This window comes from Episyrphus balteatus, chromosome 1, assembly GCF_945859705.1.
Source record: "Episyrphus balteatus chromosome 1, idEpiBalt1.1, whole genome shotgun sequence".
NCBI classification, from domain to species: domain Eukaryota; kingdom Metazoa; phylum Arthropoda; class Insecta; order Diptera; family Syrphidae; genus Episyrphus; species Episyrphus balteatus.
The window spans coordinates 63,295,177-63,310,878 of NC_079134.1; the positions used below are offsets into that span (position 1 = coordinate 63,295,177).

At 37.2% G+C, this 15,702-nt stretch overlaps 3 protein-coding genes across 3 annotated transcripts; 2 read left to right on the plus strand and 1 right to left on the minus strand.

The window, feature by feature from the left end:
• Positions 1-7,258: 7,258 nt before the first annotated feature.
• On the plus strand, positions 7,259-8,031 carry LOC129905368 (uncharacterized). The gene is made up of 3 exons (XM_055980843.1): positions 7,259-7,277; positions 7,328-7,603; positions 7,742-8,031. Exons 1-3 carry the CDS (start codon positions 7,259-7,261, stop codon positions 8,029-8,031), a joined length of 585 nt encoding a protein of 194 aa, XP_055836818.1.
• A 5,123-nt stretch (positions 8,032-13,154) lies between these two features.
• On the minus strand, positions 13,155-14,063 carry LOC129905376 (probable serine/threonine-protein kinase tsuA). Its single transcript, XM_055980854.1, has one exon. The coding sequence runs from the start codon at positions 14,061-14,063 to the stop codon at positions 13,155-13,157; it is 909 nt and encodes a 302-aa protein (XP_055836829.1).
• Positions 14,064-14,133: 70 nt separating this feature from the next.
• LOC129905386 (uncharacterized) lies at positions 14,134-15,147 on the plus strand. Its single transcript, XM_055980865.1, has one exon. The coding sequence runs from the start codon at positions 14,134-14,136 to the stop codon at positions 15,145-15,147; it is 1,014 nt and encodes a 337-aa protein (XP_055836840.1).
• Positions 15,148-15,702: the final 555 nt, after the last annotated feature.

Here is a 15,702-nt window from a genome sequence, read left to right on the forward strand (position 1 = left end):
TTAATTGGCAGCGCTCTCTTTTGAAATTCATGAAAAATAATTCCTTCTGGCCAAAACGATGATGAGTTAAGAAGATAGAATATTGAGTCTGGAACTTTGATCTTGAACGAAGAATATTTTGCAAAGTTACGATGAATCATTTTCTCGACGAGCGTTAAACGTAGCGTCCCGATTTTCGTTTTAATGTAGTTTTTTACATCGAGAGCATTTGTAGAGGGATCAAGTTTCGAAATGAAAAGGGTTTTTTGTCCTTCAACTATTTTTAATCCATTTTTTTTTTTATAATAAGCGCGCACTAAAGGGATTAATGTACCCTTAATATGGTGAACACAGTACGAGCATTAGGAAAATAGGGAGGGGTTTGAAAGGAGATACCGATGAACATTAGTTTTGAAGTTTTGAGTTTTGAAATGAGATGGGAAAACAGAGGCGGGTAACGCGTTCCACATTCGTGTAGTGCGGCTGAAGTAAGACTCTCTGTATTTGACGGTACGTCCGAAGTTGGACTCTAGGGTAAACTGATGAGCATTCCTTGAAGCGCGAGTATTACGGTTGAATTGTTTCAGGGGAGGAATGCAACTAGCTATTTCATCGGAGCACTGCTTATAAAAATAACGATAGAACAACGTGAGACATGAGACGTTACGACGGTGCTCGAGAGACGTAATTGTATCAGTTATTGATCTATCACCTATCATTTTTATAGCTCTATTTTGTATTCTATCCAAGAAACTCAACGAGGTTATTGGAGCACCTGCCCAGATGTGGGAGTTATATTTAAGCTTTGGACGAATGTACGCCTTATAAATAATTGCTAGATCAGACGGGGAGAAAAATTTCTTGCATCTTCGGAGGAATCCTAAACATTTCGCAGCGGATTTAGCGGTGTCAAATATGTGTTCATTCCACAGGAGGTGGTTTGTAATGCACATACCGAGGATGGAAAGCTTTTCGGTTTCTTCGATGCAAGTACCACTCATGGATAGTGGCATGGGAGACATGTTCCGCTTTAATGATAGTAAGCAGCATTGAGTTTTGGAAGCATTAAATTCTACGCGATTTCTTATTCCCCATTGGACAATGCTATTAAGATCAGAATTTAATGAGTTTATCATATTTAGCCGTTCAAGATCCACTTCCGAAGAACTTGGGCGAGAATCAGGAAACGAATATGAAAAACTGAGGGTACTATCATCTGCAAAACAGTTGAGTGGATTAGAAGTTTCAGACAGGAGATCATTTATAAAAATGAGAAAGAGAGTCGGAGACAGAACGGAGCCCTGTGGCACACCAGCATTTATTTTGTGGGTTTCAGACTTGAATCCATCCAATACGACTTGTATTGAACGGTTCGAAAAGTAATTTCTAATCCAACGAAGAAGAGATTCATCGACGCCAAAAGCACGCATTTTCGAAAGAAGAGCTTGATGCCAAACTCTATCAAATACCTTTGAAATATCAAGTGCAACAATCTTACTTTCTCCAAAACGATGTAAAGATTTGTTCCATTGCTCGGTGAGATAAACTATCAGATCACCAGTGGACCTGTTGCTACAAAAGCCGTACTGCCGGTCTTAAGAAGCTTCCGTTCCTCAAGATATTTCTTAAGTTGAAAGTTAATCAACGTTTCCATGACCTTGGAAAGAAGGGACGTAAGTGCGATCGGTCGGTAGTTTGAGGGTGAGGAAGATTCGCCTTTTTTAGGGATAGGCTGGACAAATGCTGTTCTCCATCCACTCGGAAAGAGACCTGTAGAGTAGGACAGATAGAAAAGCTTACGCAGTGGTTTTGCCAGCGTGGAAGAACACCTCTTCAGAACGATGGGGGATACTATCCGGGCCAGCGGATTTGTGTACGTCAAGATCTTTAAGAACTCTTGCTACTGTACGAGTGCGAAAGAAGATTTGTCCCATGAATCCGTTTACGCGCTCAAGTACTGGCGGAGTCATGACACTATCAGGCAGTGTTGAGTTGGCAGCGAACTGCCTCGCAAATAGGTTAGCTTTGTCAACAGAGCTAACAAATGGAGTGTCATTGAAGACGAGCGTTGGAACCGACGACGAGGTAGTGTTGCAAATATTTTTTACAAAAGACCAAACATTTTTACTACCTTTGGGACATTGTAGTATTTTTTGCCTTAATTCTTGATCATGCAAAAATTTGGTTCGTCGAATAAGGGCGTTGCTGGCCTTTCTAGCTTGTTTGAACTTTTTTCGGTTTTCCTCAGTGGAATTGGCTTTATAACATCGACAGCTTACCTCTTTAACCCTTTTTTTATAGTCAATAGGCGATGCTAAGTTATCCACAATACGGAATGGGTTGGCGGGAGGAAATTTTTGATGAAGCTGTAGGTGACGTTGATGAAGGTTTGGTCGATGAAACAGGAAGTTAAACAGGATTTGACTTTGAATTTGTAGATTGGTCTGAGGGAAGTAGACTGTTCAAATAAATGTTGAGCACAATTAATAGTTAAAGCTGGAGGCTGTTCAAATGGAGGTAGAGTTGATGCAGGCTGAATCATTGTAACAGAGAGCTGAGCGAGATTGGAAGTTGAAGCTGCAGATTGTTCAGATGAATGTTGATTTCATTCTGGTGGGATGGGTGGGGCTGGAGGTTGAGAGGGATTTACGTGTAAGGTGGGTGGTGTAGCAGAACATTGATTAGATGAATCTGAGGATGGAGAAGATTCAAGGGGCGAGTTAGGTGATTGTTTTTTCGAGGGGATTGGTAACGTTAAATCTAGTTCTTCACTTTTGCGTTTATTAGATTTATTTTCGACAGGGGCATTTTGAGATTTAGATGCACTTCTTGTCTGCTGACGCTTTAAGTTTGGTATATTTGATATATTTTCAATTTTATCGTTTAAGTAGAGCAGTTGGTTTTGCAATCTATCTTTCATCTTTGAGTTAGAAAGAACGTCACGAATAATGTTAGATTGGGGAAAAGGGTCACAATTAACGCAGAAAAAATAAAACGGTTTCGATTGGTTAAAAAGTTTAATTGAACTAGAAGGTGCGCCTATACACTTAACGTGGAATTTTTTATGGCAGTTACCATGGCACATGATAGAATCAATCATAAAGTCACATATTTCAGAACAGTTCTCGCATACAGACATTATGACCACTATTAATAATTTAAATAATAATAAATTTTTTTTTTATTTTTTTTTTATTGGGGTACAATTTAAACTACGGCCCTGTGTGATTTCCAATGTTATATAATAAAACCACAAATAGCCCGAAAGTATGTTATGTATTTTCAAAAGTATGCAATATGAAGTATTTGCTAGAATATTTCATACAAATCACTGAAGTATGCAATAGCAAAATACCACAAACCAGAGAATGAAACAGATAGTTATTCTAATTAGTTTTATTTCCACTCAATACAAAAAAAAAAGCACTGGATGGAGGTTGTCAAAACACAGAATGAAAAATGTGAATTTGTAAAAGTTAATTATTAAAAGACCACTTGTATTTTAGTTAACACTAAGTCAAATTTAACAGTACTTTTAATTAGAATAAGTAAAAGAATCAATAAATTAATTTATTACGACGAGAATAAACAAAATAAATAACTTTAGATGAAGCGCAAAAATACACGTCACTTGCTAGAGAAGGCAAGGTTCGGGTCTATAATTATCCGCACAGAGGTTTCTGGAACTCCTCGTTGTCTGACGGCCACCCATGTCAGATCTCGTGGTTGTCGCCCGGTGCAGAATCAGTACCATGTGTAATAATGGTAGTGCCTGACGGGGTAGTGTCATTTCCTTGGACGAGTAGTTCCATAATGCTTTATAATACAGTCAAATAAGGTGAAATAAGGGGTAAACCTCGGAATGAATGCTAATAGAATTTTTTTTGCTCAATATCTTAAATAAAGCCTATTCTCAGATTCTAAAAAATGTGCGGAAGAATGAAGAGACTTCCATAAAAGAAATGCTACACCTCATTCTTCAAAGAATTGATAAACCGGATTTGAATATCAAACAGTTAAATGAAAAAGTCGCTCTTAAAAAATAATGATGGCCAGAACACTTAAAATCGCTACATGGAATGCAAACGGTCTTTTACAACACTTATCCGAATTAAAAATCTTTTTAGATCTAGAACATATACAGCCCTATGATGGTAGCCGATCGGAAGAAAATTTTATCCGATTTGTACGAATTTTTCAATTTTCATATGATTTTAACCCTTCCGACAGTAAAATCGGACAGATGTACGAAAAAAAATCTTAGGTGCGTTGAAAATTTAAAATACATGCGATGCTATGCATTGAACTGTCAAAATATTTGAGACGCGTTGTGCTTTATGCTTTTTTTTCTTTCCGATTCTTCCCGATAGAAAATTAAACGTGAAAAATTATCCGAAAAATATAAAAACCAACAAAATTGGAATAATTTCTCTCCTCAAATTCGGGTTCCGTGAATACAAAAATCTTCCGATCGGAACTTTTCTCCGATCGGATATTTTTCCGATCGGCTACCATCATAGGTCTGATAGATATTTGCCTGGTGTCCGAAACTCACTTCTCCAATGGGCAAAGTCTGGATAATGTAATAGAAAACTATTCATGTTACCACGCTCCACATCCAGCTGACAAGGCAAGAGGTGGATCGGCGATTCTTATAAAAGAAAGCTTAAAACATTATGAAGAATCCAAGCTTACTAATGAAAATATGCAAGTAACAACTATTAGTATTGGTATGAAAAAGAAAGAGTTTAAGATAGCTCCCCGACAGAAGATGACTATACAGATCTATTAAATCTTCTTGGGCATAACTTTCTTGTTGGTGGAGACTTCAATGCGAAACACACCCATTGGGGTTCAAGACTTATATCAACAAAAGGCAAAAGTCTTTTCTAAGCAGGCCGTAAATAAATTGCGAATTCTATTCCTCCAGGTCGCCTACTTACTGGCCTTCCGATACTAACAAAATACCAGACTTTATTGACTTTTTCGTAGCTAAAGGAATCAAACGAAATCACATTAGTGTCGAAGGTAATTATGACTTGTCATCAGATCATACTCCAGTGATTCTATCACTAAGTGAATCGGAAGTAATTGAAAAAAGTAATCCAAAGCTTGTAAATAAGAAAACAAACTGGAGTGATTTTAGAGAAAGGCTTTTAAGTTTTATAAATTTAAGATCTCCCATGAATACAATCGAGCAAATTGACCATAAGGTGGAAAAATTTATTGCTGATGTGCAACAGGCCGCTGAAGAAAGTACTCCATTATTTTCTAATAGAAGACAAAATGAAATAAAATATCCTTTAAAGATAAGAGAGTTGATAATAGAGAAAAGAAGAGCTCGAAGAAAATGGCAAAATACTAGATTTCCAGATGATAAAACAACGTTTAACCGTATAAGCAACAATCTTAAAAAACAAATTTATAAATTCAAAAATGATTTACTCAGCACATTCCTAAAGAATTTAACGACTGATGCTTCAACCGATTTTTCGCTATGGAAAGCAGCCAAGCGCCTGAAAAGACCGCAGTTACTAAACTCGCCCTTGAAATCTCAAGATGGGAAATTGATCGGTAACCCAAAAGAAAAAGCTAACCTTTTCGCGGAGCATCTTGCGAATGTTTTTAAGCCATACCCAACAAACGCGGCTGAAAATAGCTTATTTGTTGATAAGATAGATGAAAGTGAAATACCAATTGTAAGATTAAAAGAAATAAAAAGTATGTGTTTACATCCCCCGAGGTTTTCGCCTTGTCGCGGCGGGTGGGCTTACGTTTGACTCTGCAGCAATCCAGTTGCAGAGGCTTACAACCAAGAAAACAAAAAAAACGCAGGGATGTTTATCTAATAAAAATCATGGAAAATAAAAGTTAACAGGATAATAAAAACCGAGTGGGGATATACACTCAAGTGTCGGCAGAAGTCACGGCTGTCGGCGAGGGCTTGGCTTCGCAAGAAGCTAAGTCGCCAGTGACAAATGTAAACAACGAAAAGCAAGAGCTTAAAAGACAAAAGGCTGTCATTTTATCAGTGGACCTCCTTCCTGACCTTGATCAGCTAACGATCGCAGGTCTGGATAACTCGGACGGACCTCCTTCTATAGGTAGTCAATCCGAGGATGAGCTACTGGTAGATTCGAGTCAAGAAGACATCAAGCTAAAGTCTGCTGAACACCTCAAGGAATCGAGGAACCGCAGGAGCTACAGATGTTCGAAGAGATTCGTGAGAGCCACAGAAAGCAAGGATCCTTTTACTCTTAGTGCAAGAGATAAGGCTCTCCTTAAAAAGCACAAAAAGTAGATAAGGGCCTATGAACGTAAGGCAGAGATTGCCACTACACCCGTAGACCCCTCTCAGCAAAAAGTCTGAGAGCAAAGGAGTTAATGCTGCCACATCTAGGTCGAACCCCAAAATGGTAGACTGTGAACAGGCTGATACTAACTCTAATGCTCAAAATGGCGCAGATTTTGATCAGGCGACGGCCAGTAAGACATTGCCCTCTACTGCTACGAAAAGCAAAGCACAAGGAGGCAACCCTACAAGGACGAAGCCAAAAGCATCAAAAAGAGACAGGTCGGAGGAAGCAGCTGAAACTGAAGGTGTCAAGAAATTGAAAACCAGCACCTTTGACACCACCCCGATCGATCTACAAGTGGCCATAATAAGTCGGGACAACCCTGATGGGAAAATCTCTACGGAACATTGGTTACTTGTAGAAAACGAGATCCTTAAAGCGATGATGGCGTTACCCGAAAACGATGGCCCTGCGAACTATACTATATAGTTAAAGTAGTCTGCTGCGGTGATCAGAAATCAAGAGACTTCCTTTCCAGCATAATCGCCAAATGTGGCGTACTGTGGGAAGGGGCGTCTCTTGAAATCATTCCCGTGACAGCTCTACCACTTCGCCAGCAGATCAATGTATGGATCCCACCTCCTGCAACTCACGAGGACGCGGACATAATCAGACTGCTAAAAGGACAAAACACAGATATACCCGTAGGGGAGTGGAAGCTCATCAAATCTAAGGTGGGCCATAGCGGGGTAGGGAAAGACCTCTCGTTCGCGGTGGACGAGAAATCTGACCTCCTGCTAAAAACGAAAGGAGACGTGTTGAGGTACGGTATTGGCACCGTAAAGGTAAGAAGGCATGATAGCAAAGGGGAGCCAAAAGCTGCTGGTGGTGCAAGTCAACTTGCATCACGCTAAAGCAGCGACTCACGACCTAATGCTCTTCATGTCTCAAAAGAACGTGGATGTGGCCTTGATCCAAGAACCATGGATCTGTTAGAACCAGGTAAATGGATTGAGGTCAAAATACTACAACCTTTTTCATTCCACGTCTAGGTAAAGTAAGAAGTTGTATTTTAGCGAAAAAGTCGATTAATGCTTTCTTTTTATCTAGGTACAGCAACAACGATAATGCGGCAATCAGCGTTGAATCCAAGGAAGGCAACTTCATTTTAACGTCAACGTACATGCCATACGAAGAGGAGAACCCACCATCAAAAACAGTCCGGGAGCTTGTGGACTATTCCACGGTAAATGGAACACCTTTGGTGATGGGATGTGATGCCAACGCCCATCATACACAATGGGGTGGTAATGATATCAATAAAAGAGGTGAGTCAATTTTTGAATACATTCTTTGTTCCAATATGACGATATGCAATAGGGGTAATCACCCAACATTTCGAAACAAAAACAGAGAAGAATTTCTAGATCTGACTCTTATGAGCATAAATGAGCAAATTTCGATAGGAGATTGGAGAGTATCACCAGAGGAATCCTTTTCGGATCACTTTAGGATACTCTTCACCCTAGACAGGAATTTAATAGATATCAAACCTTACAGAAACCCAACTAGAACAAATTGGACAAAGTACACAAATTGGCTGAAGGAACGTATCGACCCACCAAGAGAAAATACGCTCTCAAATACATCAGCCATCGATACTACTGTCCAAAACCTTACTAGTAAAATGAAAACTTCTTTTGAAAAACACTGTCCCCTATCCCGTTGCACAAGACCCACTAACCCATCATGGTAGAATAGTGAGCTAAAGAAACGTAGAACAGAGGTCAGAAAACTTTTTAATAGAGCAAAAATGAGCAAATTAGAGAAAGACATGAATTCATATAGAGCCGAACTTAACCTTTACACCAAAGAACTGAGGAAGGCTAAAAAAGATTCATGGGCTAGGCACTGCGAATCCATTGAGAACACAATTGAGGCGGCTAGGCTTCAAAAAGTCCTTGCTCTTAACCCCACGACACCGGGTTACATTAAGCATTCTGACGGATCATGGTCGAACTCGAGCCAAGAAACACTTGAACTCTTTATGGAAACACACTTTCCTGGCTGTAAAAATCCCGATAAATCTGGATTCACGCAATCAAACCTGCTTGAATCCACAAACCAAGAATCAAACATAGAACAGATTATTACTGAGCAGAAGATTATCTGGGCAATCAACTCGTTCAAATCCTACAAATCTGCTGGACCAGATGAGATAATCCCAGCTCTTCTTCAACACGCTTTAAATGTAATAACACCATGGCTTAGGGTTATCTTCATTAGTTGTATTAAACTTAGATACGTCCCTATGAGTTGGAGAAAGGTTAAAGTGGTCTTTATTCCAAAAGCAGGGAAAACCGACACACTCAACCGCAAAAGATTATAGACCAATAAGTCTCTCCTCGTTCCTCCTTAAAACACTGGAGAGAATCATTGATCTGCATATTAGGGAACTTCTCAATTCTAACAACTTGTGCAACTACCAACACGCTTACCTTAAAGGCAGGTCAGTGGAAACTGCACTGCATGAGGTAGTTTCGCATATTGAGAAAAGTCTTGAAAATAAAGAACATACACTAGCAGCATTTTTAGATATCGAAGGAGCGTTTAATAACGTTAACACAGAATTAATTAAATACTGTCTAGTCGATATTGGAGTAGATTCTGTCATAGTAGATTGGATTCATACTATGTTAAATGGCAGAATCATTAACTCACAAATGGGAAATAGTACGGTAGAGAAAACAGTTACAAGAGGTACGCCACAAGGAGGGGATCTTTCGCCTCTCCTTTGGATCCTTGTGGTTCACAAAATTCTCACAAAACTCAAAAACCAAGATATTAAAATAGTAGCTTACGCTGATGACATAGTAGTTCTGATAACAGGTAAGTTTCTTACCACCGTCGGAGATATTATGTAACACGTACTCAGAGAAATATCTTCATGGGCAGCCCGTAATGGTCTTGGGGTTAACCCCACAAAAACGGAACTGGTTCTGTTCACGAAGAAAAGGAATCTAGGGGATTTTAATCCTCCTAAACTTGATGATATTCCTCTGACTCTTTCCAAAGAAGCTAAATATCTTGGAGTAATCCTTGATTCCAAGCTAACATGGAAACGTAACACCGAGGAAAGAATGAAAAAAGCACTATGCGCTTTCTACACATGCAAAAAAACCTTTGATGCACGATGGGGTATGCGACCTCAAGTCATCCAATGGATGTATACGGCGATTATTCGCCCCATACTTACCTATGGTTCTATCGTATGGTGGAAAGCTGTTGATAAATCAAGCTATCTCAAGAACCTTAACAAAGTACAGAGATTAGCGTGTATATTTATTTATTTATTTATTTATTATTCATCAAGCAGAGACACAGCTCTTAAAGATTACTTAAAAATATTTAACAATATAGGTAAAAATATAACAAAATAAATACATAAATACTAACCACCGAAATTGAGACTTAGTAACAACCTTTTTTTAAAACAATCTCTACTCATATATAAATTAAAATCAATGACATTACATAAAGAGTTAGCTTGTCTTAAACAGCGAGTTAAGGGTTCATTGGTTCCATAGTTAACCCTATGAAAAGGAACATAAAATAAACGATTATTTCGTAAGGTACGATTTGGAACGTGAAAACCCACTAACGAAAGTAAATCAGGGCAATTGATTTTATAATTAATTAAATCGCTTACAAACATGACATCAAAATATTTACGGCGTGTTTCCAAGGATTGAATGCCTAATAACAGACACCTCGTTTTATATGATGGCATGTCGACATTCCATTGTAAAATCCGGATTGCTGTTCTAGTGAAGCGTTTCTGTATTCTCTCAATTCTAATAGCATGAGCAGCATACAAAGGATTCCATATAGGAGAGCAGTATTCTAATATTGATCGTACATAACAAAAGTATAGAGATCTTAAAGTAAAAGGATCTGAGAAGTCTTTAGCATTCCTTGAAATAAAACCGAGCATTGAACTGGCCCTAGAAATGATGTAGTCGATATGGTTACAAAACGTGAGTTTTAAATCAAAGACAACACCCAAATCTTTTTTTTCTGAAACCTTGGACAGAGCAAATCTATTTATTTCGTAGGAATACAATATTGGAGACATACCACGGTAAAACATCATACTATGACATTTAGAAACGTTCAAATGTAGATCGTTATTGGTACACCAAGCAACTAAATTATTAAGATCGTTTTGAAGTTTTATACAATCCGCTATAGATTTAACACGTAAGAACAGCTTAAGGTCGTCTGCGTACATTAAACAAAGACTATTACTCAAAACATTTGGAATATCATTTATAAATAAGAGAAAGAGAAGGGGTCCTAAATGACTCCCTTGGGGAACACCGGAAGTTACAACAATTGGGTTCGAGGTGACGTTGTTAATACGAACGTATTGAACTCTACCAGTAAGATATGAATCGAACCAATTTAGTAAGTTAGAGCGAAAGCCTAACTTATGAAGTTTAGCAATTAATATTGAGTGATCGACCCTGTCAAAGGCTTTTGAGAAATCAGTGTATATGACATCACATTGATATCCCTGTTCAAGAACACTCAATACATAATTACTAAAAATCGCCAGATTAGTGGAGGTAGATCTTCCACCAACGAAACCATGTTGCAGAGGCGAGATTATTTCTTTCAATGAAAAAATAAGCTTATTGTAAACAATTTTTTCAAATACTTTTGGGATAACAGATAACTTACAGATAGGACGATAATTAATGACTTCATTTTTTGATCCAGATTTAAAGATTGGGTAGACGTAAGAGCTTTTCCATTGTTTTAAGAAGTAACCTTCATGGAGAGAGCGATTAAAGATAATTTCGAGAGGGGTTGTCAAAGATAAAGCACAATTTTTTATAATTATTGGTGCAATACCATCAAATCCCGATTGCTTTTCATCATTTAATTTCAATAGTTCATTTAGTATATCATTTTTCTCTACATATAGTTGACTAACATTGAAAGAATCGGAAGAACACATAAACAGGGGTCTTGTTTGCTGGCATGTTGGTTTAAAGACAGAACGAAAGAAGTCAGCAAAGAAATTACAGATACTAGACAGGTCACTAGAAGTTTGTCCCATATATCGGACTGAATTTGGAATTCCCGTGGAACTTTTTTTATTATTAATAAATTTCCAAAATGATTTGCTATTTTTTTTTTTTACTTTCCATACTTAATAAATAATTTTTATAAAGAAATTTATTTAGAAAATTAAATTCGCGGTTAATTCGGAGGTAATTCATATATAAGGCATTATTATCCCTGGAATCACGGTAGAGTTTAAAAGCTTTGTTTTTTCGATTATTTAGATTAATTAGCTTTTTATTAAACCAGCAAGGCTTGGATTGAGATTTCTTTTGAGTTTTTGGGGTATTCAAATCAATTGCCTCATTTATTAAATTCGTTAATATTGTAAAAGTTTCCTCAATATCAATATTATCAAAAATAGAAAACCAATTCACCCTATTCAAGAAATTAGAAACATTAGGTGTGTTTTTTATTACAACCGGTCTTAACTGGACAAAAAAAACGCAGTCTGGGCTAAGCAATTTACATGTTAAATACAACAACACCTTAGCCCCTTGGGCTTAGTTGTTTAGCCCGGAGATTTCTCTGGGCTTAACTTTTTGAAGAGCTTTAAATCTGTGCTACCAAACTAATTTTTTCATAAATTGTTTAGAATTTGTTAAAAAACGTGAAAACTCACGTTTGGAAGGACAAAATGTATTAAAATAGTTTTGCTAGCATACATTTTTGTATCTCTTTGTAAAACATACATGAAAAATACAAGAAAATGACGAAAGCGAAAAATATGACAACTCAAAATTTTTGTTGTGTCGGCTGTTTTCGGAACATTCAATATACAGTGCTGCCAAGATTTCAGGTTAAGCCCCGATGCGTTTTTTTTGTCCAGTTAAGACCGGTGGTAATAAAAAACACACCTATTATTAAAATTACATTTGTCATAGTTAAGTATATGGCCAATATCCGATGCTTGCTTTATATAATCAAAGAATTCAAAGCTCATACAAAGTACTACATGATTATCAGTGTTAGGCAATGGGGGTGGAGTGGGACTGTCGATACACACACCTAATTCATTATCAGTAAATACTAAATCAAGATACCGATTAAGATGATTTTGAAAACAATTGATCTGCTTTAGTCCGAATTCAGTTAGAGTATCAACAACCACACTCTCACAGTCACTGCTAACGTTGTAAGGAATTAAGCATTTGTCATCGTTATCAAAAACCCAATTTAAAAACGGTAAATTAAAATCGCCTAAGATTATAATATGTTGATTTTCTTTTAAATTATTTAAAATAGATAAACAGTTATCAATATGAGTTTTGTAAACATCAAATGAACTTTTCGGTGGTATATAACTAATAATAAGAAAAACTACATGAATATTATCAACATCTAAACGAATAATTAATTGATCAATGTTGATTGAAGAATTTGAAGAAGACGGCAACTCTATTTGCATGCTTAACACAGATGATCGAACTGCAATCAATACACCACCTCCACGAGTCAGTCCAGTTGTATGATAGCAGCGATCATTTCTATAAACATTAAACAACTGATTGTCAAACATTTCTGAGTTGAAATGGTTCTCAGAGAGCCAGGTTTCAGTCAAAGCGAAAATGTCAAATTGTTGTGAAGATGAGAAGAGAAGAATATCACTCATTTTTGTTCGTAATCCACCAACATTGTGATAGAATATAAGCAATTCAGATTTTTTGTGAATCGATGAATAAACGGGGAGGGGTGCAGGTTGACAAGATTTTGTTTCAATAATGTGTATGATGTTGTTGTTGTTATTTATTATGTTGTTGTTATTGCATTTTGTTGTTTTAGGTTTTTTGGAGTTGGAACAAACAACTTCACACGGACAAATTCAGGCCATATAGTAGGCATCAAGATAGTATTCAACTTGTCTTCTGGTACACTAAGCTTAAAATTAACAAAGGGTAACTCACTCATAACAGCATCTTTTTTGGTTAATTTAAAGCATTTAAAAAATTGATTCGGGATTTTAGTAATATTGGATATATATTCAACAATTGAGTCTGGTTCAGTATCATTTGAGAAGCTTGATAAATGAACCCACTTGTTATTGAGAATCACATTAAGATCCGAGTTTGTGTTTGTACCATAGATAGGAACATTAGAAATTGGGCCGCGAGAGAGTTTTTCATTGTTATTTTTGTTAACCCTCGCGAATGATGAATTGTTATTGATGTTTGGAGCGCAGTTTATTAAAAAGTTTGATGCATTATTTGTTTCCGTTTCTTTCTGTTGATCAACACTGTCAGCAACCACTGCGACGCTTTGGTTAGAATTATTTGATGTAGATGGACTAACATTTTCGCGGGGGGCAGTAGTAGGTGGAATTAAATTGTTTTTTGATGGATCAGTTAATGCGGGAGATTTTGAATTTAAGAGAGGCTTTACACTTTGGGGGTTATGAAATAATTCGCGTAAAGAACATATTTCTCTTTTCAATTCACTAACACACTGTGAAAGCTCCGTAAATCGGTTAAAAAAGTTGGAGAGGTTTATAAGAGAACAACTGTCACACTGCCAATTAAAATTAGATTTTGATAAAATATTTGATTCTTCTGAAGAAATTCCAACACAGTCTTTATGAAAATATTGGCCACAAAACAATCGACACACAATCATTTCAGATCGCTTTAGTTTATCGTTGCACTTGGCACAAGTTTTCGACATTTTTAGGAAATTAATTGAAGTTAGAAATTGAGAAAGAGAACAAAAAAAATCATATGGTCATGGGTCTATCATGCAAAGATACGACACATATCCGGGTTTGAATGAGACTACAGATTACATTCCACCTTTAGTAGATTTCAACAAAAATTTCTCCATTTTAATACCAGAAAGAGAGGGGTGGGATTCCAATTCGCTTATCAGCGAACAGGGATTCCCCTTCTATACTGACGGTTCAAAAATGGAATCAGGAACAGGAGCTGGGGTGTTCTGCAAACCTCTCAATATTAGAGAATCATATAGACTCCCAGACGATTGCAGTGTGTTTCAAGCTGAAATCTTTGCTATAGAAAAAGCGGCAGAATTGGTTCACAAAGAAAAACTAATCTCCTCAGAGATAATATTCTTTGTGGACAGTCAGGCTGCTATCAAAGCTTTAGCCAGTGAGACGATAAGATCCAAAGCGGTTTTAAACTGCAAAATTCTCAATAGCATTTGCTACACTAACCAAGTAAAACTCTGCTGGGTTCCTGGGCATAGCAATATAGAAGGGAATGAAATAGTGGATGAACTAGCTAGGTTAGGGTCAGCGTCAAAAGAGGATAGCAGCACCCAATTAGTAAGGGGACCAGATATCCCTATCGGTGTGCTCAAAAGGAAAATAGACCTAATGACTAAAGAAAAAATCAATAACACCTGGAAAACTAGAGACGATTGTATTATCTCTAGAAGTTTATGGCCTAGAATCAACGAAAAAGAAACTCGGTATATTTTATCCCTGAGTAAAAAGAACATTAGAATCTTGATAGGTGTGCTAACGGGTCATTGTGCCATTGGTGCAATGGCTAATAGAATGGGTGTATTTGCACCTGATTTCTGCAGAAGCTGTCAAGATGAAGAGGAAATAGAATCCATTAAACACCTGCTCTGCGATTGTCTAAACCTCCAAACAAACCGACTCCGTTACTTCGGAAAAAGGTTCGTAGGAGAACTAGACGATCTAGCGCAGGTGTCAATGGCTAACATGAGAAAATTCATTGAAAGTACAGGATGGTTCGTAAATGAGCCAGTTTTTGTAAACCGATGAACAGTTAGGAACATCAATGCGATTTTTTAAATAAAAGGGAATTACAATGGACCAATAGGCCCCCGTGTATGCTGCAGCTTAGCTGTGCACTACCCTATTTACCTAACCTAACCTATGTGTTTACATCAACTATGAAATAAAAAATCACCAGGTTACGATCTAATTACTGCTCAGGTTATGAAAGAAATGCCTTTGAAAGCCTCCATAAAACTCCAATATATAACAAATGCATGCCTTAATCAACGGTATGTTCCAAACCATTGGAAAATTGCTGAAGTTATTGTCATACCCAAGCATAGGTAAGCCACCTACAGAAGTGACGTCTTACAGACCAATATCGCTTATACCAATTATGGCAAAAGTTTTTGAAAAACTGCTTCTGAAGAGACTTAGCAAAATTATAGAAGAAAGAAGTTTAATCCCAAATCATCAGTTTGGCTTTAGAAATAAACATTCCACGATAGACCAAGTTCATAGAATAACGGATGTAATAGAAAAAGCATTAGAAGAAAAACAAGTATGTTCAGCTATTTTCTTAGATGTTGCTCAAGCCTT

Bases quoted from the DNA above. Each gene is read 5' to 3' on its own strand.
- LOC129905376 (XM_055980854.1), bottom strand. From the start codon at position 14,063: ATGTCGAAAACTTGTGCCAAGTGCAACGATAAACTAAAGCGATCTGAA.
- LOC129905368 (XM_055980843.1), top strand. The intron at 7,604-7,741 runs GTGAGTCAATTT...AAATTTCGATAG, and splicing joins TAATGATATCAATAAAAGAG to GAGATTGGAGAGTATCACCA.
- LOC129905386 (XM_055980865.1), top strand. From the start codon at position 14,134: ATGCAAAGATACGACACATATCCGGGTTTGAATGAGACTACAGATTAC.